General features: G+C 32.3%; 3 protein-coding genes across 16 annotated transcripts; 1 reads left to right on the plus strand and 2 right to left on the minus strand.

The window, feature by feature from the left end:
• Positions 1-7,646: 7,646 nt before the first annotated feature.
• LOC136229777 (pentatricopeptide repeat-containing protein At1g77405-like) lies at positions 7,647-13,389 on the minus strand. The gene is made up of 3 exons (XM_066018670.1): positions 13,365-13,389; positions 9,895-11,311; positions 7,647-9,815 (listed from the first exon to the last, which is right to left on the minus strand). Exons 1-2 carry the CDS (start codon positions 13,387-13,389, stop codon positions 10,038-10,040), a joined length of 1,299 nt encoding a protein of 432 aa, XP_065874742.1. The 3' UTR covers positions 7,647-9,815; positions 9,895-10,037.
• A 2,117-nt stretch (positions 13,390-15,506) lies between these two features.
• LOC136229299 (uncharacterized) lies at positions 15,507-20,461 on the plus strand. Of its 14 annotated transcripts, XM_066017989.1 has the most exons (12): positions 15,510-15,788; positions 16,008-16,109; positions 16,253-16,374; positions 16,687-16,823; positions 16,981-17,142; positions 17,283-17,333; positions 17,430-19,377; positions 19,504-19,551; positions 19,640-19,787; positions 19,867-19,923; positions 20,005-20,065; positions 20,252-20,461. In XM_066017989.1, exons 9-12 carry the CDS (start codon positions 19,751-19,753, stop codon positions 20,439-20,441), a joined length of 345 nt encoding a protein of 114 aa, XP_065874061.1. In that variant the 5' UTR covers positions 15,510-15,788; positions 16,008-16,109; positions 16,253-16,374; positions 16,687-16,823; positions 16,981-17,142; positions 17,283-17,333; positions 17,430-19,377; positions 19,504-19,551; positions 19,640-19,750; the 3' UTR covers positions 20,442-20,461. The 14 variants fall into 14 exon arrangements, 1 of the variants encoding a protein (XP_065874061.1); XR_010689042.1 differs by lacking the exons at positions 19,867-19,923; positions 20,005-20,065; positions 20,252-20,461 and having other exon boundaries at positions 15,507-15,788; positions 17,430-17,791; positions 17,867-17,986; positions 18,223-19,377; positions 19,640-19,841; XR_010689043.1 differs by lacking the exon at positions 19,867-19,923 and having other exon boundaries at positions 15,511-15,788; positions 20,252-20,330.
• A 4,154-nt stretch (positions 20,462-24,615) lies between these two features.
• On the minus strand, positions 24,616-25,483 carry LOC136230250 (cell wall / vacuolar inhibitor of fructosidase 2). Its single transcript, XM_066019259.1, has one exon. The coding sequence runs from the start codon at positions 25,455-25,457 to the stop codon at positions 24,792-24,794; it is 666 nt and encodes a 221-aa protein (XP_065875331.1). The 5' UTR covers positions 25,458-25,483; the 3' UTR covers positions 24,616-24,791.
• Positions 25,484-27,176: the final 1,693 nt, after the last annotated feature.

The raw sequence follows: 27,176 nt of genomic DNA on the forward strand, positions 1-27,176 counted from the left end.
AGACTCTCCTCCTCAAGATATTGATGCTGAAATGTCCAAAATTCAGTTCAAATATTTCTCTCATGATGCTGAGTTTGAATCTTCTCCAACGGATCTTGTGTAAAACCAAGCCTCTGTTACTCATATTGAAGAACACGCCAAGACTCCGGAAAATCCAAAAACTGCTCAAGATGGAACAAATTCTGCCTCAACTTCACCCACTCAGGATGAGCAGGTCAACATGATTAACCAAACTCCACCTCCAACTCAGCATGTTGACAACTCAGCTCCTGAAGATAATCTGCATCAAAGTCCAGTCACTAATCAGGGTAATCAATCTGGCAAACAGCCAACTCCTCCACCCTCAAGCTCAATTCCAGCCTCTGAGACAAATGCGGCTCAATTCACCTACTTGAATGCCACTGAGTCAGGCCGACGTATCATTGCCTCTGCTCAGTCCTTGCTTCAAGAATTGAACCCTCCTCAAGCTGATGCTGCTAGATCTTCTGATACTGAGTCCTCTCAACTGCCTGGAATCACTCAGCTTCTCAATGAACTAAGAGGACTCAAGGATCTAGTAAGTGTTATGACCACCATTCAAACTCAGCAACCAAGGCAAGACCAAATAACAAAGTTGACTGAATTGGTTCTCACAATGGTGAACCATCTGAACTCGCTTGAAGGCAAAATCCAACAACCATCAGACGTTAATCCAGGGTATGCCACTTCTGCTGAACTTCAAGGATATTTTGCTAAGTTAACTGCAGAACTGACCAAATCAAGTGCACCTGGCAATGCTGAGTTTGCCACCTCTGCTGAACTTCAAGAATGCTTTACCAAGCTTAATGCTGAGCTGACCAGTACGCGTGACTTAGTATCTTCCTCCTCTCAGTGTACAATTGACCAACTGAGTGAAGCAGTTAGCCTACTCAACATCAACAAAGCACAGATGGATGTTGATCCAGTCTCCAACAGTGAACTCTTGAGCTTTTCCCAGGCGATTATGAAGGCAATGCGCATCAACAATGCCCATCGCATATTTTATGACTCTGCCTTGCTCAAGATGTACCACCAATCTTTTGGTCAGCTCACCAGCTCGCTCACCTGGCTTAGCAAATCTCATGAATGCCTGCTTAGCATGATTAGCAGCTCTCTTCGGGTTCCTCGCCATGTCCAAGATGACAGTGTTCCTATAATTGATGGCTTGCGAGAAAGTACTAAGAGGCTCCAGCGTTACTCAACTCACCTCTCCTCTCATGCTCGCACTGACACATTCATTTATAAACTCGATGATGGCAAAACGGGGGAGACAAGTCAAGAAGGAACTCAGCTTGCAGGTAATGCCTCAGGAAGTAGTAAAGACAAAGGCAAAGGAATAGCTCAAGCTGACCACCAAGCTCAGAAGAAGAAGAACTAGATATAGTCTAGTAAATGTTTAGAACTTAGCATAGAATATTTCATATATGTTTTTGCTTTATCTTTTTGCTTAATCTATGTCAAGTACTATTTCCTCAATCTGGTCGATAAAATTGAACAAACAAATTTAGAAGTAAAACATACTCAGTATACATTAACACTAAAATACTTATGTAATAAACTGAGTAGCAATATACTTCTAATATTTTTGAAAACTGACTTAAATCAAATTAGCTCAGATCTTGAAAAATCTAACATTAAATTAAGTCAGTATACACAAATGTCTTAAGGATAATTCAATTAAATCTTGGAAGGTTTAGAATTAAGTTAAGACAATATGTGCAACCCTTACGGGGGAGTCATTTCAAAAATATATCAATCATGGGGTAACTTATAACTGAGTTCCATAATTATGTATTTTGCCAACATCAAAATGGGGGAGTTTGTTGAAACACCTTTCTATAAGATTTTGATTTGACAAAATCATCCATGATTAAGAGGCAATTAAATTTAAATGCTTTGATTTAATTGTACTAATGTGTTTGTTCAATATTGAGTGCAAATATATATATAAAGTTAAACAGGTCAAAAGTCAGCATAAGCCAAAGCTGAGTGGAACGGAACTCAGCATGAAAGAATAGAAGCTGAGTGGAGTGGAACTCAGTCTCAGAAGTCTTCTTCAAAGTTGCCAGAACGAAGCTGACCAAATTAGAAGACTTTTAGAATTGAATAAACAGAACGGAGCTGACTAAGAAGGAACTCAGCATGGAAGTTGAACATTCGAAGATAACGAATGAAACTGAGTAACAGTGAAGACAGCATGAAAGATCCGTTCACTAAAGGACAAAGTCTGCAATCTTCTGCACCAATAATTGAAGTCTCGAAAATACACAGAAGACTAATTCCAAGAATCATGGGTCAATGGATTATTGGAAAAAGACAACTGGCACAAAAAGACAAGTCTGATGCAAGAAGACAAAATCTGACGCCTGAAGAAAACAGAGGAAGGGAATGGAGGAACAGTCTGAAGCTGACCAGAAGATATTCCCTAAAAGAGCCGTTTTGGACACAACGGCTAAACTAATTCAAAATGATCCAGGATGAGATTTCCATCTATAAAAGGACAATCAAGAACCTTGGATCATTTGCCGAAGTATCAAAAGAAAAATACAAGAGAGAAAATTTTCAAAGTACTCAAATACAAAAAGATCTTACACCAACGTTTCTATTCTCTGTGTAAATGCTAGATTGATTGTTTTGTAATCATCTAAGGTGTTCTTTACTCGAAAAAGAACAAGTGTGTAATCAATAGGAATATTGAGAGTGTTGAGCTGAGTACTTGGTTGTAAGTATTCAGTGGTAGAAAAATCTAGGTGCTGGGTTGTAGCACTTAGTAGGAGCTGAGTAGACGAATAGAGGACGTACTCTTGCATACTCACTGCCTTGTAAAGGGTTTGTGCTCTACCTTGAAAGAGCTCAGTATTGGATTGAAAATCCCAGGAGGAACTGGGGACTGGACGTAGGCAGAGAGGCCGAACCAGGATAAGTCGTGCTGAGTAACTTCTAAACTCTTTCTCTCAATATATATATATATATATATATATATATATATATGTGCATGTGTTGCTTGTGAAATTTACTCAGCTTATAAATTGTTAAAACTGAAACTGAGTAAATCTGAGTGCTGAGTTGGAAGCTGACCTTTCAAGTGTCAATTCCCAACTCTCAGGTCAAGCAGTCTTAGTCAGCATAGAACTAAAACTGTCTGACTAATTAATCGGCCGTGCTGACCAACACGCTGAGTTATCAAACTCTTAAAATAACATTAAGTCAGTATAATTAAAAGCCGAAAAAGTTACATTAGTTCCTAACCCCCCTTTGGAACTAATTACTAGGGACCAACACGTTTGGGATGGTGGTTATGGACTGCAACGATTATGTATCGATGTTTGGTGGGGGTCCAATTGGTTTCACAATTTCGGCACTACATGCGGAGCTTCTTGCGATTCTCTTGTCATTGCGAGTAGTTCGTGATTGTGATTATCAAATGATTTTAGTTGTATCTGACTCGGTTTCAATAAATCCAATTGCTTAAAGGAGATCAAGTTTTGACAAATTGGTTGGATGTAATTTTAGGAGATATTTTTGATGTGGCACGTGTTTTTGTGTCAATCGAATTCGTGTTTGAGAGACGCCAAGCGAACACGATTGCACATAATTTAACTGCTTGAGCTCGATTTCTTTATCTGATGGAAATTCTCATAGAAGATTTCTCTGAGCGATGTTTTTTCTCTTGCTTGTTTTTTTTTTTTGTTAAAACCAATGTTATCAGGCTCGGACCGGTTAGGAAGCCGGTCCGAGCCTGTCCGGTTATTTCATCATTGAAATAACCGGAGTGACCTGGGGTTGGACCGGGACCCGATGGTTGGCCCGAGAACCGGTGTGACCCCGGGTCTAGAGAAGAAGGAAAAAAACGCGGGACGGGCTGTGTAATTTTGGGGCGGGTGGTTTTGAAATTTGAATGGGCGGGCGGTGGGAATCTAATGGGCGTTTTGAAATTTGAATGGGCGGGCGCTAGGAATTTTATGGGCGGGAATAATTTTGAGAGAATTAAAACTGAACAAAAAACTAAAATCAACACAATGGACGGGCTGCAATTAAATCTTATTTTTGGCGCGGCATTTGCGTCGCCCACGTCGTGCAGATGCGCCCCTAACCCGATGGTTATTCGATTGCACCCCCTTTGCGCGTGAGAGAGCCTTTTCCCTAGTAATTGGTTAAAGGCTTTTAAAGCTAACTTACTTATAAACTAGTTAAGTTTCTCATTTCTTTCCTATGTGGGATGTAAGTGTTTAATTTCATTTTATCTTCTTCTAAACTATTTCAAGTGGTTCACTTTGAGCATCAATTTCTCATTCATCATTTGTCCGTTTTGAGTTTATAATATATTTTTAAAAAGATCTTACGGCATAGAATACATTGATATATTTCAATTTATTCTGAATTTAATTTATTTATCATATATTTAAGACTCAAATTAACAAAAAATAACAAACCAAAAGTTGTTTATAATTTATTTTGGATATATATAATGTATAACAATATTTGTAAATTAATTATATATATTTAATATATATAAATATTATTTATTTATTTATTACATCATTCGGTTCGACCAATCCGAGCCATCCGGTCTGACCAAATGACCCGTGACCTAATCATCAATCCGGTTTGATGTCCGGTCCGATTCTGATAACATTGGGTAAAACATAATCCATTTTACTTGTAGGAAGTTTCACCCGGTGTTTCCCATATGAAAAATGTATTTATATACTAATTAGATGTTATTAATTTAGCCCTTGAAATCAAATGAGTATTTTAAATTAGTTCATAGTAATATGTGTTAGCATTACAAATTGACATATCAGGAAAACCCATTAATTCTATAATGACAGTTGTTATTTTAAATTGATTTGAATTTTAAAATGTGATTGGATGGAGAGTTTGGAGTGTTTATAAATAAAGGGTTGATAATATTCTATGGAATGTAAAATCACTGTCAAAAAATTTACATACTGTTTATAAAAAATAATAATTTACATATTATGTATATTTTGTGGTTGGAATGAGGAGTCTCTAATTCATGTGAAGGTTGCACAGAATGCGCTTACATTAAAGAAGAAAGAAAAATTCTCACAAGGATGTGATTCGAACCCATAACCTCCCTAGTCATATGTAAGCTCTCAACCACTAGGCTAATAATGACACTTTTGGTTTAGTTGTTCGTGATTCTGCAGGTTATGTAGCAATACCGGGTGGAGGACCTTTAGGTATGGTTATGTCTGCCTTGCATGCAGAATTATTGACAATATTATCATCAATTCGTATTGTTCGGGAAGCTGGGTTTAATTCAATTCATATTGCATCAGATTCTCTATCGGCTATCCGTCTTTTTTGCAAATAAGAAATTATTCATAACTGATGTTTGTGTTTGTTAATGATATTCTTGAAGAGATAAAACCATTCTCACAAGTTGATTTTATTCATGAAAGACGTCAATCGAATATGGTTGCACATAACCTGCCAGTCTGGACTATTTCTCTTTCACATGTAGAAATCCTTATTGAGGATTTTTCTTTATCGGTTTTAGCTTATATTCAAAATCATTGTGATATTTTGTATTAATACAAATACTTTTTTTTATAAAAAAAACAAACAAAAAAAGTATGGGTAAGAGTATCATAAACCCTACAAATCGGGAGTTTATAAGGGTTATAAATTCATTTTACAAAATCATCCTTCTCAAATTTCTCCAAACCTTATCCTTCACAACCTCTTATTCTTCCCTTTATACGATAACAATTCTATTATAAACTCTTCAAACCAAATAAGTTAAAAATATTAATCTTTATGAACTCATAACTTCCTCCTATATAAAGGTAAGATTAATCCCTTATTTTCTTACCCCTGTTTCTTTTCCTTCTTAACCCTTTTTTTTCCATTAGAATAGGATCTGATCTTCCATGTTATCCAGATGATTCATAATTCATATTTTGAACATGTATTAATCATTAAAATAGTAGAACCTTTTATAATATATGTGGATCCATATGATTGAAATATGTATGAAATGTCATCCGTTTGATATAGAAAGCCGTGTGCTTCTAATAATTTGCTATCTTTTTACTAACTTCTTCCAACCCTATATCTAATTAAAAGCCAAATATCATGTTGAAATACTAAATTAATATTTAAATTTGATTTCAAACTAAATTCGTCCTTTTAGCTAAATTAATGCACCCTTTATTGGAACATTTGAGTTTTTTTCTTCAACATATTTAAGTATTTACTCACAAAAGTAGGAGATTGTATCTTTTAATTGTTAAAATGAATACAAAAGTTAAAAATCGAGTACATTATGACGCAAATTAATAGAAAATATAGATAGTTCATCCAATATCTGCAGAGTCAAAGAAATCAATTGTTTATTTATTTAGGATCTTAATCAATTTCTTCTTTGTTTTTCCTTTTTTCATTTTCGATTTCAATATCAAAATAAAGATAAATCCTTGTCTTTTAAATACATACTATTAACGTTAGGGATTGATTAACTATATAAGATAGATAAGTAAGGGCCAGTTTGATATTGTTGTGGCTAATAGTAAGAAAAAGCTGATGAGTTTTGTAAAAACTCAATAAAAGTTCTAAAAATAAAGAAATAAAAGAATAAAAAATATATAATATTAAATTATATTGTAAGTTATAACTAATTTGTCTAAATTTTTTTAATATCAGCTATCTTTATACGTTGCTTTTCCCAAAAAGATAGCTTTTCTAGCTTTTAAAGAAAACAATTTTGCATTTATTAAACGTTGCTTTTAGCTTATAAAGCTGCTTTAGGGTCTGAGAAATCAATGTCAAACGCGTCTTAAGAATTTTTTTTTACCTCTAGCGTCATAAATTGTGCAATTATACTCTACGCAATTGCAATCATGAATTTCGTTATCTACACTCCAAATATGTATTATGTTATCACTCATTGGCAAGAGATCAAAGACACTAGTACACACGTGATTTTTTTTTTTTAAAAAATATCAAATAAATACTGTGTATACACTTGTTTTTGGTCAGTTGTAGTGTAGAACACGATATCACTTTTATTTTGAATTTTTTTTAATTGTTTTTCTTGCGTGTACACATATTTTTTAATCTTTTACTGAAGATTGATGATGACATACAAGTGAAGTGAAAATAATAAGATTTATAAATTTATTGAATGTTTCGTTAATAATGACTGGAAATTAGTCTAACTTTCAAACATTAATGATAAAATTGGTTCAATTTGTACGCACTAATGGTAAAACTCTAGGTAAATTGCATCCATGATACCTGGAATTTACCTTCTTTCACACTTTAGTACATATACTTCATTTTTGCGTAGAAAATACCTAAACTTATGATTGGACAATATATTATTTATGACATGCTACAACTAGTTAATCATACTATGCATTTTTTCCTTTCACATGACACAAGATATATGACATACAATTTTTTTCCTATCAGTATTTTAAATTTCTGTCATCTGAAAGCTTAAATGGAAAAAATCTCAAATTGCATGTAGCTTTACGATGACACATGTCTGTCATCATAAGAAAACTAGACTTTAACTGAAAACGTACATAAACATAAAATACCACTCTTTATATATAACTGTCATTGTTATCTGAAAACAAAAAAGCAGCAAATTTTATACGTTTCACGGGGTAGTAAAAATTTCCCAAAATATAACGAGCTCAAACGTTTTACTCACCGATATATAAACCAAAATGAAAGACCTAATTTATTCTACATAGAAAATCAGGTTTCTCTCTAGCTCGGTGATTCTTTTTAGCTCAAACATCCCTCTTTTGCCTTACTCCATAGAAGCTCCTACATGCAAATCTCTAGTTCTGAATCGAAACATAGAAATGGTAAGCTCTATTTGTTCTCTTTTCTTATCTATTAGGGTTTTATTATTCCTTAATTGAGCTTTTCCTTATTTGTGTTGCAATAATCATGAGATTTACTCTTGTTATAGTTGTTGAGCTGCTGGAACAAGGATGTATATAATACCAAGTAACAGGTTCACATTTATTTGGTATATTGTTCACGTGTCCCGTTCGTTTGGTTTTATCATATTTCTTTCTATTCGGTATTTTTATTTTCTTAGTTTGTTAGAGATACATTGATTTTGCATTTGAAATTCCTGTTACAGATGGGAATATACTTCGTGAAACTATTGTGAGAGCTGCTGAGTTAGATAGATCTGCTATTTGAATTTGCTAGTATTATTATGTTTTCACTATGAATTTGCAGGGATATTAACAAGTTAGATCTACTTGAGAAGATTGGTTAAATAATATTTTGATCTTTCAGAGTTGAGAATTTTATGAATTGGTATGGTGAATGTAGTAAATTTTAATTGTTCATTGATTGCTTTTGTATTGGAATTGCTGTTGTTGTTGGTCTAAAACCTGTTTGTTGCATATATAACAATTTCTAACCAATTTCTAATGTTGATTGAATGACTAAGTACTTTTTTTGGGTGGACTTAGCAAGGTCAGAATCAATTCTTAGATGTTCAATACTTGTTTCGAACATTGAACATGCTCTAACTTATTGTTGTTTGGTCTATTGCCTATGGATAGTGTAGATACCCATTTTGTCCGGAAAAATCCGGTAGCGACAGATAGCATAACATGCTGAACAATTAGACATATATGTTCAATAGGGATTCTGTTTTCACTTGAATAGATGCAAGTTTCTTTATCTTAGTAGAGCATCACCACCATTCCAGTAGAAGTCGGTGCTTTCTCTAAAGTTTGTTGCAATGCAATTGTGTTAACTTGTTGTATTTTACAGTTCTGGTCTTGTTGCTTTTAAATCAATTGTTTACCTGTCAAAAAGTCGAATATTTAGTAAAAGTTAAATGCATAGGTGTTGAAGAAGGTTTAAATGCTAGAAAACTAGTGTCAAACCTTATTCTAATTTGAATCTTTAAATAATTGCTTTTCTTACTGTTGAGGGTTTATGCTTCTTCTTGACAGTACTAGTTAAAGTTCATAGCATCAGAATCTCTAATTTGTTACAAAGAATTGGAAAAATACAATAATTTAGTACTATATTAGAGCTAGTCAAAGGAATGGGTCATCATGTAGTGTATTGATCATATGATTGTTCTTTTGTTCTTTTATGTCATATAATGGTCGTTTAGTTTTATGTCTTCAACTCAAAATATTTTCGTGGCATTTGTAACTTGTTGGAATATCTCTAGTTACATTTATATGTAATTAACCCTTTATTCTGTATGTGCTGTAATTTTTTCTCACAAATCACTTGTTACAAGTCATCAAACGGGCCAAAAAGTGATCGACCACATAGATATAAATATCTAAAGGGGAAGGAAATTTGTATCCTCCAAATGCCACTTTCAGGAAAGATGTATGATGCTTCTTCTATAAAGGGCGGCCCGGTCGCATTACGCGTCCCCGCTGAGCGAGGGTCCGGGGAGGGGTCCCACCACAAGGGTGTATTGGGGGCAAGCCTTCCCTTGCCAATTTAATTGGCAAGAGGCCGCTCCTAAGACTCGAACCCGTGACCTCTGGTCACACGGCAACAACGTTTTACCGTTGCGCCAAGGCAAAAAAGCAGAATTGTTCAGGGAACTGTGTGAAGTTATTTTGTTTAGTTGTTTGGAATATCATTTTCCTCCCCATAACTGTGCCTCAAAAATTGAAGAAATCAATTTCTAATCATACCTCAACTGGAGAAATTAGTTGACTGTTGTTATCAGATTCAGAGTCTCAGTTCAAAACTTTATATAGTGATGCATGTGCAAACTTATGGTGCTTGGTTGTGAAAGCTTTCATTTTGTAAACCTGCAGAGACATCAATATTCGAAACTAGATTATAAGGAAGATAATTAAGTGAACAACTAAAGGATGTTGCGATTTTCACCTTTGGAGCGTGGTACCAATTAATTGCTGGAACTTGTTGAATTTCATTTCGAATCCTTCACTTCAGTGTGCATTTAAAGAGAAAGAATTGGATACTCTGCAAAAACAAGCTGGAGTATGACTAAATGCAATGAAGCAACATTATTACGCTGTCTGAAACACAACACCATGGTCTTCTACCATCTTCTGCACCATTATTGGTTTTAGCTTCTTCACTTGCTTATATCTATCATCTATTCCACCTTTAATTCTTTCATGGAATTCATCATCTAGCAAGTTTCCCTCTTTCGCTGACTTCATTGCACAGCAAACCAACTTATATGTATACTCTCTAGGTATGGAGCCCCCATCAACCAACTCAACTAGAAGATCCCGAGCCTCTACCACTCTTTCTGCTTCACACATGGCATGGATAATTGGAGTATAAGAACTTGAAGTAGCCAATCCATGATTCATTTTCCGCATCCTCCTCAACATCTCAACAGCCTTATCAATTTCATTTACAGCACTATAATACCTGATAAATGAATTATAAGTTACACGATTTGGAACACAACCCCTTTTCTTCATATCCTCAAAAAGCTCTAGAGCCCTCTCAATTCTGTTAGTCTTGCAACACCCATCTATCAAACAATTATATGTAACCACATCAGGCACAAACCCTTTAAACAACATAATTCTAAATAAATGATTAGCCTCCCATAACCTCTTCCTTATAGCCTTCCTACAACCAGTTTGCTGGCTATATTTACAATAGGAACTGATAAATATAGTGTATGTATATGTGTCTGGTGGGCACCTAAAGCCCGGCAACTCCATTTGTTCTAACAAAAATCTTGCCTTTTTAAAATTCCCAACTCGACAGAGAGCGTAAATAATCGTATTATAAGCATAAACATCCGGTTTACAATGATACTGCTTCATTCTATAAAACAAAGCTAATGCCTGATTTACGAGCCCTTCTTCTCCTAGGACTTTTATCAAACAGGTAACAGAATTAGTAGTAACAAGCTTTACTCCGACATCCCTCTCCCTTGTTGTGATTTCTTTGAGAAAATACCATAGTTTCTCTGGTCTATTGCCTCTAGCCAAAACGCAAGCCATCTCTTTACATGTCATTTCAGTATGTGGAAGGTCAAAGTGAAGTTGTACCCAATTGAAGAACTCCATTGCTTTGTCCATGCCTATATTCACCCTTTGTGGATCTCTATAAGCAGCTGGACCAAGAATGAGAACTCCGTTAAGGTGTTTGGCGGATTCTTGTTTGAGATTGCGCTGTTTTAAAGGAGAGCGGTGGCGGGTAGTGATCTGGCGGCCAATTGAACGGGTGGATTGGAAGAAAACCCGTGGTATTGAGCGGAGAACATCAGAAACAAAATCGGCGGTTAATAAAGTAGAGGTAGTTGCATATGAAGAAACTTTATCAATTCAATATGTTACATATAAAAAAAAATAAAATTCGTAAGAATTAGTCACAAATTCATCTTGATGATAATTATTTTGGTTGATGGAATTTCATGATCACAAAGTATTCGAATTCAATTATTCATTCTGCTACGATAACCCAATATATCTAATTGAATCAGTTTAAGATGATGATTTCTCCTATTTTTCATCTCGTAATATCTCATCAAGACATTCGATCAATTTGTTCTTCATTCTTTCACTATATAGAATATCAGCCATACTCGCAGATATCACTTATTTGACTTCATTAATATTTTCTAATAATTATATATTCTTGAATTTTGTAAGTAAGAAAAACAAACAAAAGAATTAAAAAAAAATGAAGGGACGAAAAAGATAATTAGGAGAGAACCATCTTCCTCTCGGGTTTTTTTTTTTTAAATAAGAGAGAATGTCGAGACATAAGCGTATAAAGAGGAGAGTGAAACTATTTTTTTCCATTAATTAAACATTTTATTTTTTCTTAATGAAGTATTAAGTCCATAAATTAATTTTAGTTAAATAGAATTAAATCGTAATTGTAACCACTCAGTACAAAAAAAAACGTTTTATAATTAATATGTGAAATTAATTATATTAATTAGAATCATTATTCTCAACATTTGAGAATTTGAAGAGATTCAAATAATAATATTTTCTTAATTAATATTTTTCAATAATTTGTCCTATGATCATATTTCATTTTCATCTGTTAAAAACTTTTGAAATACTAACAATTTTGTACGAACCATAATATAATAGTTAAAAATTATATAAGCCAATGTTGCAAAAGCAATTATCTCAATATCCATAATTAATGTACATTTTTAGGATTTTGAGCATCAAAATTTATTTTTATTTACCTTGATTTTGAATTCGTATCTAGCATAATCCACATTCTTCAAGAATAAACATCTTATCAAGCGTATTAGACGCTTACAATTTCCTTGTCTAGAAAATTAGAAAAAAATAACTTCTTGATAATAATAATAATAATAATAATATAACATAATTTATATTGAAATAAACTTCATTGTAAGTATAATATTCCAATATCTCATTAATATTTTATTTAATATGTCTCAAACTTCAATGAACAACTATCGTGTGAAACTTTATATCTATTTGTACCAAAATGCATAAAAATAAAACTACAATCCATATCAATTAGCTAAACTCAAACTAAAAAAACGAGTGGATTTCAACATGTTCCGAATTAGAAAAATTAATCTAACTTCAATTAAAACTAAAAATTGAGTTCATAAAAAACCGAAAATCTAAATTTTAGTTAGAGTTAACAATCAAAACGATAACACCTAGGAACATATACTAAAAAAGAATGCAAATATACAAAATCTTTATTTTAGTCATTTTGAAAAATAAATAAATAAAAAAGAAAAAATGGATAAGGTAGCGAGAGGTATGGAATCTGGATAACGACAGAAATGGAATTTCATCTCTGAAAGATGAAACTATAACAACAAAAACAACAGCACAATTGAGAAAGCAAAAAATTGAGTTCATATAAAGCCGGAAATTTAAATTTTAGTTAAGAGTTAGCAATCGAAACGATAACACCTAGCAACATATACTAAAAAAGAATACAAATTTACAAAATCTTTATTTTAGTCATTTTGAAAAAAGACAAATAAAAAAGAAAACATGGATAAGGTAGCGAGAGGTATGGAACCTGGGTAACGACAGAAATGGAATTTCATCTCTGAAAAATGAAACTATAACAACTATTGTTTAATAAAAAGAAAACAACAACACAATTGAGAACAAAAATAACTACAACATATGAAAAAAAAATCGAATAATTACATTGAGAAACATAAGAATTTCTTGTAATTTTTGACACTTTTGTGTTTTCCGGTTTTAGTTGTTCATGCATCTTCTATTTCTGTCGGATTTGTTCAATTGAAGCTATCAGTTTGAAAAAAAAGACAAATAAAAAAGGAAACATGGATAAAATTAATTTTTACTCTATCGGAACACTAGAAAAAGTTTTTAGGATTTTTTTACTGTGTAAAATAGTTACTGTTGCCATCTCCAGTTGAAAAGTAATTTTATTTATATGTCATGTGTCGTTTTTGTATTGGTGGCTGCTATTAATTTTCCAACAAAGTTAATTTTCCATTCAATATGGGTTGAATTTTATCTAATTTGATAGGTCAGTGACCAAATATGACCAAATAATAGGCCAGAGGTCAAATGCACAAATTTTGGATAGATCATGGGCCAAAAAGTGCTTTAAACCTTTTTTTTAGATGTTTATTCATTTATTTTTAGACCTAACTAGTCGAAAACCCGTGCGATGCATGGGGTATGAAACTTTTATATAATTTAGATAAATAAATAAATTGACATATTTATTTTTAAATAATTTTATATCATGCTATGAAAAAAATTTATATTATGTATATTTGAAATTAATATATATTTTTTAATGATAATTCAAATTAAATTAATTTTAAAAATAATTGACTACTTTTTTTTATAGAATTTTAACTAAAGATGAATGATTTATTTATTTTTACAAAATTCAATGATTTGTACTTTTTAAAAAATTTAATACATTTTCATATTCCAAATATTATGTGAAACAATAATAATAAAATAGCAGATTAATTAAGAAATATATTAGAATATAATAAAAAACCAAAAATTGAATTAAACTATAATTAAAATTAAATATTATATTTACGATACAAAAGAATTACAATATAGGTTAAACCAAAATTGAATTAAACTATAATTAAAATTAAATATTATATCTACGATACAAAAGAATTACAATCTATGTTAAAATGGAAGCAACATCAATATATTATTCTATAAACTATTACAATCAATACTTTTCTAATGTTGCATATGAAGAAACTTTATCAATTCAATATGTTACATATAAAAAAAATAAAATTCGTAAGAATTAGTCACAAATTCATCTTGATGATAATTATTTTGGTTGATGGAATTTCATGATCACCAAGTATTCGAATTCAATTATTCATTCTGCTACAATAACCCAATATATCTAATTTAATCAGTTTAAGATGATGATTTCTCCTATTTTCATCTCGTAATATCTCATCAAGACATTCGATCAATTTGTTCTTCATTATTTCACTATATAGAATATCAGCCATACTCACAGATATCACTTATTTGACTTCATTAATATTTTCTAATAATTATATATTCTTGAATTTTATAAGTAAGAAAAACAAATAAAAGAATTGAAAAAAAATGAAGGGACGAAAAAGATAATTAGGAGAGAACCATCTTCCTCTCGGGTTTTTTTTTTGAAAATAAGAGAGAATGTCGAGACATAAGCGTATAAAGAGGAGAGTGAAAATATTTTTTGCCCATTAATTAAACATTTTATTTTTTCTTAATGAAGTATTAAGTCCATTAATTAATTTTAGTTAAATAGAATTAAATCGCAATTGTAACCACTCAGTACAAAAAAAAATATTTTATAATTAATATGTGAAATTAATTATATTAATTAGAATCATTATGCTCAACATTTGAGAATTTGAAGAGATTCAAATAATAATATTTTCTTAATTAATATTTTTCAATAATTTGTCCTATGATCATATTTCATTTTCATCTGTTAAAAACTCTTGAAATACTAACAATTTTGTACGAACCATAATATAATAGTTAAAAATTATATAAACCAATATTGCAAAAGCAATTATCTCAATATCCATAATTAATGTGCATTTTTAGGATTTTGAACATCAAAATTTATTTTTATTTACCTTGATTTTGAATTCGTATCTAGCATAATCCACATTCTTCAAGAATAAACATCTTATCAAGCATATTAGACGCTTACAATCTCCTTATCTAGAAAATTGGAAAAAAATAAACACTACAAAAAAAACCGGACATTAATGAGAAAAAAATAACGAGAATATCAAAATATTCTCATTAACAATATAATCTCAATAATTTCAATAAGGATAAATTATATGTTTTAATTTTAATATTAAAAAAACTTATTTATTAAATTTTATTCTCATTAATATTCTGTTTTTACAAATTCATTAAATTCTACTATTCATTATTCTCATTATATATTTTTACTCTAATGTTAATAACATTTTTTACCCTCACAATCTCTTTGAAAAAATTCCCCCAAATATTCTAAGTTAGCGCCATGTCTTCCCCCCTAATTTTTAGCCTTCCCTCGATCGTTTTTAGGGTTCCCTGTATCTTTTTACCAAAACACGAGACAAACTCCCTAAGCGCCGTATTCCCAAATTTCTCACATCACTGCCAAAGTGCAATCGAGTTGAAAATCTCCTCTACACTCCTCTTACTGAAACCTAAATCCTCAACATCACCATCAGTAAGTATGCGACTTGCCTCAAAGAAGAGCGCCCCCTTCCATTGTTTCCCGTCTTCTGTTCGACCTTCCTGTTCGACTTTGAGGTTATCTTCTTCCTTTGCCTGAGTTTTTAATTTAGGTCCTTTCTAATTTCCGGTCGTCTCTGATAAGATTGTTGGTTGTAAGGTCTTTTTTAATCTAATAGATTTCTCTCTCTCTCAGCGAGCTTGTCGTTCACTTTCTCACCCTAAATAATTGAGAATCACATCTAGGTTTGGATGTGCTGTAATTAACGGTGGCTTTTCCACTCATTTTGGATACAGGGTGCAACCACTAATGACACTATCGCGACTGCCCTTCTGTTGGCTTCATTCCTCTTTTTGTTTATTACTATAATCAATGGCTAGTCCTTTCACTTCAACAATGTAATTTTTGGAACCCTGTAATGTGCTATGAAACTTGATTTTATGTATAGAATTGCACAAAGGCTTCTAATTGGGAAAATTGGGCCTTTGTTAATTGGCCGTGACTCGGTTGGGGATACTGAGTTGTAATTGTGTTCGTACAGTGAGGGAGAACCTGAGATCTGCAAAAAAAAAGAATTCAACAAAACAGAGGATGACTTGAACTCTCTTCAAAGTGTTGGTCAGATCATTGGAGAAGTTCTGAGACCTCTTGATAACGAACGTTGTAAGTTCCTTTCCATTCTTATGTTTCCCTTTAACAGAAGTTTTCACATTTCTTCTAAGCTGGACCTTTATAAATACATGTAATGTTTGGCTGCATTTTCTTGTTTGAAAATGTTGGGACTTGACTCTTGAGAATAACTTAGTTGGATCTTTTGTGTCCGGCTTGACTGTTTTTCATTGGATAAGTTGCATAGGTCTTGCTTATACCGTCTTTGATTCCATATATAATCTCTACTCTATTCTCCTTTGTTTGGCTCATGCACCTTTAAGACAATCGATAATTATATAGCGAGCAACTTCTATAATGTTTCAGTGATTGTTAAAGCAAGCAGTGGCCCCCGTTATGTGGTGGGATGCCGCAGCAAAGTGGACAAGGAAAAGCTAACCGCAGGAACTAGAGTGGTTCTTGATATGACGACACTCACAATCATGCCGGCTCTTCCATGAGAGGTAAGTAATCCGAGTTTTCATTCTTTTCTGGCAGCATGACAAATTGAAGAAATGCCAATGGTAGTTCGTTTTTCTTCTAAAGTCAACCTCGTATTTGATTTCTTATTTATTGCTATATGAAGTGCGACTTGATGTAATATGTACCTTGAACTAACAGGTAGATGCAGTTGTTTATATCATGTTGCCCGAAGATCGTGGAAATATTAGCTACTCAGCTATTGGTGGTGTATCTGACCAAATTAGATAATTAAGGGAATCAATTGAGCTATAGCGCATGAATCCTGAACTTTTCATCACAGCTGGGATTAAGCCTCCCAAGGTATCAACATCTTTGTCTTTTCTTGCATTGTATAAAAATTTGTTAGCCGCTGTCCCATTAGGATAAAGTTGTTTATCTACTCAAATTCTCACTCTTTGAATCATCATGTTCTTGTTTATGGACCTCCTGGTATTGGGAAGATGTTCTTGGCTAGGGCTGTTGCTGGTAATATAGATGCCAACTTCTTGAAGGTCAGATATAGTTTCCTAAATTGATTCTTTTCCCTAGATTATGTTCTGTTGTTTTCATTTGGATCTTTATGACATGTAGTTTTGATTTTGATGAAGGTTGTTTCAAGTGCCATCATAGACAAGTAGATTGGAGAAAGTGTTAGGTTGATACGAGAAAGTGCCATCAATTTCTTTCTAGCAGCACAATGAGGTTGAACTTTCTACACTTGGCATGGGTATGTTTGTGAAAGCAAATTCAATTTATCTTTATCGATATTGTTTTTGAATTTTATTGGAAATGCAGTTTGATTATGTGAAAATTATAATAGTGCAACTCATGTCATGTTTGTCGAATTATCTTTATAAATCGTATTGTAATGTCAGAAATTGACACCCCTATGGATTATGCCTTGTTACGCGCGGCTGCAAAATTCCATTGTTATGGATTATGCTGTGATCATCGAAATGTTAGCGTGACTGTATGTCCTGATCATAATTTACTGATTGAATCAAGAGTCTTTGATTGTTTTCATACTTCTCTAGCATGTTTACAGGCCAACTTAGACAAGCGTAAAGTTCCTCACTGGAACCTTACTTGTAAGGCATATTTCAAGGTGAGTATGAATTGGAAGCATCATCATCAGATACTGCCTGGAAGAAGAGTAGTAGTTGATGTGAGTCCTATTATCTCTCAAACCTTCTTTAGATCGTATTGTAGCGTGCAAACTTCTTTCTTGAGCCTAAATTTTTCAGCTAATACATTACCTAGCTCTTGTTGGATGTTGTTAAAGTAATTCTCTTTAGCTTCAGTTTTGTGTCTAACTCTTCTGTTCTGATACCAGATTGCTACTTGTCTTGGTGAAACTCCCAGTTCTTCATCTATTCTTTTTTAATAACTCTGTGTTTGTAGAATTTGGATTAGCAGATCAAAATAAAAAGTTGGGTGATATTGTTGCTTCTCACTTGCTTAACTTATGGAGTGGTAAGGCTAGCAGTGGAGGCGCCTTACTTTCTTTTATATATTTTAAGTGCCCATTGTGGCTCTCTTTTTGGAATGAATTTTAAATACTTGTTGTGGTTCTCTCTTTTTCTAATGCAAATTTCATTTAATAGGCACAAAATGGCCTGAGTTCTATGTTCATGTCCAATATACCTCATGCATAACTGCATATCCTATTCAGCTTTTTTAAATTTTATCTGGAGCATGATAATGGAATGGTGACCATGTAATGGATCTTTGAAGAGTTCAATAGTAGCAAGCATTGAGAATTACTGATGTAAAGATGGTTTTATATCTTTATAGAGTGCACAACATTGAAATTCTAGATGGTTTGAAGTTGTAAAGCACCAAAAATGATTAATTCCTGGTCATGACATTAATTTTATGTCTTCATAGTGTACCCAAAAAGCAGGACCAATTCTGTTTACAGAACAGGACCAATTTTGTAACAGGAACAGGTCCTGTTACAGACCTGGACCTATTCTGAACAGGTCCTATTCTGTTACAAAACTATTAACAAGTTCTGGGCTGGTATACCAGTCCAGAACAGGTATGCCAGTTCAGACATGGACCAGTTTTGTAACAGAGCAGGTCTTGTTCTGTACATAACAGAAAAACAGGCCATGCTCTCTTACAGAACTGGTAACAAGTTAGAGTATTTCTAATTATAAAGTTTGCAACATGATTTCTTATATTAATTCTTCTTATGGGTGACTTTTGAGTGAATTATAGAGTATTTCTAATTACTTTTAGGATTCATTGGTATACGTCTTGTGCGAGACCTGGAATTTGAACTTGTAGGTATCAATATGAGTCATAACAGGGTATCAGCTTGTTGTCTTTATTCTGATATCTAGTTTCTTCTAATGTGCCGATGGTTATGTTTATATATGGAACATTAGTGAGTTGATATCTGGACAACCGAGGAAATCTACTCATGTTCGGATACCTTTTGGGAGCATTGCCTCAAAGATTGCCGATTTTGTCTCCGCTCATTGTTCGCCCTGTTGGATTTACTTTGAAGGATGTTTGCACCTATGGTCGTGGAGAGGATACTCAGTAGGGGTATGTTTCTATTTGAAGTTTTTCCTTCGGTGAAGCTATCCTACTTCTAAATTCTACTTCAACCCACTTGCATTCATAATCTTCTCATATTAAAAATACACTACAATATTATCTTTTCTTTTGCAGCTTAAGCAATGATCAAGCTCCACATGTTTAAATGGGTGGCAACAGCAGGTAATTTACTTAATTTAATGTGTATATATATGGTTAGAATTTGCAGTAACAATTTGAAATAATATTTTGAATTTAATTTGAATGATAGCATCAAAGAGAAGGAATGGAGAGCAAGAGAGGTAGTTTAAGTAAAGCAAATGCTTTTCCTGATTGGCCATTAATGATAGTGCCAAAAAGACCTGGTCACTCATGAATCAATATGGCACATCTTAGTGATCAAGTCATTAAGAATGTTTGTGAGTACTTTCTCATTACTAACTTTGATTTTCACTCAATATATTTTTTAATTATGTAGTCTCTCTCAATTTCTTTTAGATGTATTTTACATAATGTTCACTTGTTGGGGATGGTTGGTCTTGTGGTTCAACCAAAGTAAGTTGGTGTTGTCATAATTCAGATTCAAATTGTATTTTAATGGGTTCAGTTTGTAATTGTAACTCTATGAAAACATAGGATCCATACTACGATTAAGGGAGATTGAGGAGATGGTACTGTACACTGGATTTACGATAAGGTACACATGTGAACAATGGTTCAAAGATATATTAGGAAATGAAATAATCATCTGTTTTGTGATTTCTTTCTGATATTGGCCCTATGGTCTTTTAATTAGAACATGGAAGATTTTGCCTCAGACACATTTTTCATTTTTTTGGTACTGCTAATTAGGTATATTAATTATAGGGCTTGCATTGTGTAGGTTGTTGTTTGTCCTACATCGGTTGGAATGCTTGGCTATGCCATGTTTGTTGGAGTCAGGCATCCGGCTAGAGCTTTTATATAGGATATTGATGCTGATTGTTTACCAATATGTAAATCCAAGCTATTGTGTTGCTCATGTAATACATTTTGTTTCTCCAAGTTGTGGCTCTTTCTTCTTAGTGAATTGAAATGGAACTTCGTTTTATAATCTATTGTTGAATTGTATTCTTATAATTAATAATCAGAATATTATTATATAATGTCAATATTTTTTTTATCATGATAAAATCTTTAATGAGGAGTTTTTGAATCATTATAAAAGATTTAATGAGAGGATTTTTAATTATTATATAAAATATTAATGAGAATAATTCTAATTATTGTAAACAATTTAACGAGAAGAGTTTTTATTATTATAAAAATTTATGACGAGAACAATTAATCTCATTATATATGATGATAATGAGAAGGTATTTTATTCTCATAATTACTTTTAGTAAGGGACTCCTGTAATGAAGGGAGCCATGAGAGTAATAATTCTCATTAAAAAATCTTTCATGAGAATATTTGGACTTATAATGATAATTTTTCTTCTCATTAAAAGCCTCTTTTTTTGTAGTGAAATTCTTCATAATAATAATAATAATATAACATAATTTATATTGAAATAAACTTTATTGTAAGTATAATATTCCAATATCTCTTTAATATTTTATTTAATATGTCTCAAACTTCAATGAACAACTATCGTGTGAAACTTTATATCTATTTGTACCAAAATGCATAAAAATAAAAACTACAATCCATATCAATTAGCTAAACTCAAACTAAAAAAATGAGTGGATTTCAACATGTTCCGAATTAGAAAAATTAATCTAACTTCAATTAAAACTAAAAATTGAGTTCATAAAAAGCCGAAAATCTAAATTTTTAGTTAGAGTTAACAATCAAAATGATAACACCTAGGAACATATACTAAAAAAGAATGCAAATATACAAAATCTTTATTTTAGTCATTTTGAAAAATAAATAAATAAAAAAGAAAACATGGATAAAGTAGCGAGAGGTATGAAATCTAGATAACGACAGAAATGGAATTTCATCTCTGAAAGATGAAACTATAACAACAATTGTTTAATAAAAATAAAACAACAGCACAGTTGAGAAAGCCAAAAATTGAGTTCATATAAAGCCGAAAATCTAAATTTTAGTTAAGAGTTAGCAATCGAAACGATAACACCTAGCAACATATACTAAAAAAGAATACAAATTTACAAAATCTTTATTTTAGTCATTTTGAAAAAAAAAGACAAATAAAAAAGAAAACATGGATAAGGTAGCGAGAGGTATGGAACCTGGGTAATGACAGAAATAGAATTTCATCTCTGAAAAATGAAACTATAACAACTATTGTTTAATAAAAAAAACAACAACACAATTGAGAACAAAAATAACTACAACATATGAAAAAAAAAATCGAATAATTACCTTGAGAAACATAAGAATTTCTTGTAATTTTTGGCACTTTTGTGTTTTCCGGTTTTAGTTGTTCATGCATCTTCTATTTCTGTCGGATTTCTTCAATTAAAGCTATCAGTTTGGAAATAAAAAGACAAATAAAAAAGAAAACATGGATAAGATAGCGAGAGGTATAGAACCTAGGTAACAACAGAAATGAATCTGAAAGATGAAACTATAACAAATATTGTTTAATAAAAATAAAACATAATTGAGAACAAAATAACTACAACATATGAAAAAAAAATCGAATATTTACCTTCAGAAATATAATATTATCTATCGTGACCAATGAATATAATGGTGGAATACTATCTATCATGTTTTATATAGAAGTTTATTTGTGACTTTTGGATTTCCTTTGTTTTGTGTTTTTTCATCTTCCCGTAACTCTTGCTTTCTTTTATTATTTTAATTAATAGGCTAGTAATTATTTAATATATTATAAATATAAATTTGTTATTTTTAATTAATTATATATTTATTTTTAATTAATTATATATTTTTAATCTGATTGTTTACTACGTTGACAACTCATCAAAAAGACCTCTAAAACACTTCTTCTCTTCCGTAATTATATATAGTATAGATATATCAACAGCTCCCTGAACTTATCCAAAATAGTAGATTAGTTTTCTCAACTTTGCAAGTGTCTCACCAGCTCCCTAAACTTGCTTATTTCGTATCACTAGCTCCCTAAACTTGTCTATAAAAGTAGATTTGCTCCCTGAACTTTGCAAGTGTTTCACTAACTCCCCAAACTTGCTTCTTCTGTAACAACTAAATACAAAAACCATAATACTAACTCTCAATATTCATCCATTCAATCTCTCAAACTTGTAACACTAACCCTTATAATAGGTTGAAATGTAGGAGAAACGAAAAATTACCTCTCGAATAGATGAATATGTATTTTTACGATTGAGGTTTAATAAGTTTTTGTATTTAGTTGTTAGAGAATAAGCAAATTTAAGGAGTTTGTGACACACTTGCAAAGTTCAGGGAGCTAATATATTTTTATGGACAAGTTTAGGGAGCTGGTGATACGAAATAAGTAAGTTTAAGGAGCTAGTGAGACACTCGCTAAGTTCATGGAGCCAATCTACTATTTTGGATAAGTTCAGGGAGCTGGTAATGTATTAGGCTTTATTTTTAAGATACACTACTGAAGGTAAGAATCAATTTAGACTTCTAGTATATAATAGTAATATAGGTTTATCATTTAAAAATTCTATCAATTTTGGTTTTAATAACGGAATGTAATACGTCATTCATGTCAATTGTATGTGGACAAAGAAATCAGAACTTAATTTAGTAATATGAATGATGTGTCACGTTCCGTCATCGAAACCTAAATTGATGCCTTTTTTAAACGTTAAAACTATATTAATGTTAATTTATAGGTAGAGTTTAAATTATTATTTTTTCCAAAAATCATATAAGTCTATTTTATTTTAATACTTTATCCCTTTATATTTTTTTTATTTTTTCAACCACTCTAAGATCCTGACTTAGCATATTACCCATCGTGGGTCTCTATTAATCAAAGGTGAAACCGGTAATTTTTCTACCTGTTTGATTTTGTAAGAAACCGATAGATTAACTATTGGTTTCATAAAAAAGAGAAAATAATTTTTTTTTGATAGGAAATATAACTTGTATTAGAAAACGTGGGAATTAAGCATGGTACAAGTGATACATAGTGGAAAGTCTTCCAACAAAATATAAGGGTACTCCAATTAGGGGTGTTAAAAAACCGATCTGAACCGATCTAAAGTTCTAATTTGGTTCAGTTTTTCGAGTTATTAGATTCGGTTTCGCTCTTGGATATTGAAATATTTCAGTCATTTCGCTCATATCCATAAATGTTCATTCCCAATGGAGCACAAGGTACACAATCATTTTTACTTTACTCTGCTTTGAAAGTCATTCTTACTTCACTTTCAGTAATATCACTAACTTAAGCATTAGAGAAGGTACTTGGTATATTGACTTTATTCCTTCTCGATGAATTGGATTCAGCCTATCAAACCTACGTGCTAGATTGAGAGATATATTAGTAAGAGCAGATTCCACAAAAATAAATAATCCTATTTCTAAAGGATTTATAAGAAACCCACTACAAAAAGTCCGATATTTATAATAGGCTCAAACTATAATATATATATATATATATATATTAACAAACTCTATTTAAGATCATTACAAATAGGTTGATCAACTTGATTTGATCTAACTATTTGTAACACTTTTATTAAATACCCGATGCACATAATTTTTGCATATGATGTCGGTAGTGGAGATGCGTATGTTGAAATGGATGTGTGGTCATACGAGAAAGGATCGGGTGAGTAATGAAATAATTAGGATAAAAGTAGGGGTCACATCTATTGAGAATAAAATGAGAGAAAACTGACTAAGGTGTTTGGCCATGTGAGACGTAGAGCGCTTGATGCGCCGGTTGGGAGAACCGAAGAGTGGCAAAGGGATGTAGTGGTGAGGGGTAGGGGAAGACCTAAGCAAACTTGGAGGAGGGTGATCGAGAGTGATATGAGTTTACTAGGAATTGAGGAAAATATGGTAGTGGATAGGACGGAGTGGAGGGAGCGAATTTGTGTCGCTGACACGACTTGATTTCACGGTTTTATATGATGGTTCATGTTAGTCGACCCCGAATCATTTCGGGACTAAGGCTTTGTTGTTGTTGTTATAATTATGTGTTAGAAATGAGGATTTTTGTACTAATAAGACTTGTTGATTAACATATTTTACTAAAGACTTGGAGTGATTGATAATAGTTAGATGTAGATTCTGTTAACATGCATTAAAACCAATCCTAGATAGTTGGCAAATGGATAGATTATCATTCAATGAAAAAAGGTAACCTTTTAATCCACAATTGTTCTTTTTAGGCAACCAACCAAAATGATGACAAGTGAGTACCCAACAACTAAAAAGAAAAGAAAAGAAAAGATAATTGGGATGCAATTATTGATAATAAGTAGTGTATGAGTATAGAATTAGGAGTTAAGAGCATTAATAATTCCCAAAACAACATCACAAATATGCAGGAAACCTTGCTCTCTATGCGCAATCTCTGGAGGATAAGTGAATCCTTTGTGCAATCTGAATGAATTATGGCAAGCATTTGGATAATCGGCGGCTGCCATAGCATGCATATAAGCATAATCATAAGACTCCATATCCAAATCTTGAACACAAGCTTCAAGGGAATCAGCTGCATATCCATACTTGTCTGCACATTCTTTGAGTATTATCTCATTTGCTGAGGAGGCGATAGGCTGCGGCGGAGATGAAAGATATAAGGAAGTGGCTGTGGCATTAGCAACTCCAACACCAATCATTATTATTGCTAACCCTTTAGGATCTGCTTTTGTACTTGTGGCATTTGATTTGAGAGATGAAACACATAGATCGTAGTGTTTTGTGTTTTTGCATGTTTTTTGGATCAAATCCATATCTCCTGATACCACACTTATTGCTACCACCAACAACAAAACTATGCTGCTGCACCCCATCTCTCTTTCACTCTTTCTTTCTTTCTTGTTTGAAGAAAATTGAATGAGATTTAATAGTAACCAAAGAGGACAGTAGTGAATGTCCTTTTCTTTACTTGTCCCCATACATACTTGAGATTTTATGTCTTTTGACTTAACCTTTTTCATTATTATTGTTATGTAATTACTTTCTACTTTATTACTTTGGATCATTATATTATATCAACTTCATCATCACTTGTTTTTAAATATTATTTGATTCCTGCCCTAAAAGATGAGGAATTCAAATTATGTTGAATTTTAACACATGTGATGGGAGACTAAATGTATGTTACTTCAAAGTTAAAAGGCATATACATAAACTTCAAACACAAAACTGAACCAATTAAAAGAATCAAATTAATTCTTTTTATGATTCTTTTTCTACAACATGAACATATAAGTGTTCTAATCAAGAGATCTAAAATAGGCCAAATAGATTGATAAAAAAAAAAAGAAATAGAGGGAAATTCTCTTGGTGTGGTCACCAAATAATTGAAGATGATTGTAGACCATTAATGAGTTGTTATTTTGTAGTACAGCAAAGGTTAGAATTTAGGATATATATATTCACAACATAAGGCATGTTTTGGCAGCTCCCCAAGTGCCAAAACAACAATGTCACGGGTCACAAGACTTCACCATTTTTAATGACTCTTATCTCAATGATGGATGTTCATCTTGAGCTCTGTATTTTCTTCTCTCTCCACTCCACGTACATACATATATATTTCTAGAACCTTTTATTACTCAATTAAATCAATCCAATGTGAATTCAAGAAATATTCTTAACTCATTTAATAGATTAATTTCATAAAATTATTAGGATTTGTGTGGTCGCTTGGATTGTATTTTTAATTATAGTCAAATCACCGACTATTTCTTATCCACTTCTTGGATGAATCAGAAGAGTCTAAACATATGCTTAGTAATCAAATTTGTTGAATTATCATTATAGTTTCCTCCAGCGAATCAAATCAAACAAAGGCCTACAAGCCTATCCGAAAGGCTAATCCTTTAAAAAAAAAAAAAAAAAAAAATACTAAACTAGCACCTTTTAAGGGGTTAGTTTACATTTCTAGTTCATTTTAAATAAATGACCAAAACTAGCATATTTCAACAGATTCTTCCACATTTGCCCTCGTCATTTAGACTCCGCTCTCTAACATATTTCATTGCACGAATCCGACGATTCATTCGACGATTTCCTCCGGCGAACGCGAAGCTCAGACAACGCAAAGATCAGACATGACGAGAACACGAAGATCAGACAATGAATCGGATTCAGAAGGAAGGACGAAAAAGTGAGTAAATAACTTGATTTTACTTATGGGTTATTGTATTGTATGTACATTTCACGGGTTTGAGAAGTAATCTTTCATTATGCTTACAACTTCTGGTGTTAGGGTTCATCTGGGTTTGCAGTTGCCAATATCAATGTGACATCGACAAACCCTCCTTTACTTGTTTGTTTCTCTGCTATATTCGTGCATATATTTATCGATATCAATCGATATCCTATCTACAATTGGTAAGTGTTTGGTCGAGATGTGTCGATATCTCTCTTATTTTAGCCTATGTTAACTTATTTTAGTTTAACTTCTTTATTAGCTTACTTGTATGTTAGCTTATGATATATCTACAATAAATTTCAGCATGATCATGGACAAAAGAGGAAGAGAGATGAGCATGTCTCTTCTTCCACGAGAGTCAAGGAGGGTTCAGAATATAAATATAAAAAAGCATTTGGAACGGAAAGCGTCATCATAGTTAGGTGTAATGGAGATGCAACAAAAAAAATATAATGACCAATTTAACACCAACCCAGAGAAAGCTATTTAAGCAAAG

Source organism: Euphorbia lathyris, chromosome 5, assembly GCF_963576675.1.
Source record: "Euphorbia lathyris chromosome 5, ddEupLath1.1, whole genome shotgun sequence".
In the NCBI taxonomy this organism is placed as follows: domain Eukaryota; kingdom Viridiplantae; phylum Streptophyta; class Magnoliopsida; order Malpighiales; family Euphorbiaceae; genus Euphorbia; species Euphorbia lathyris.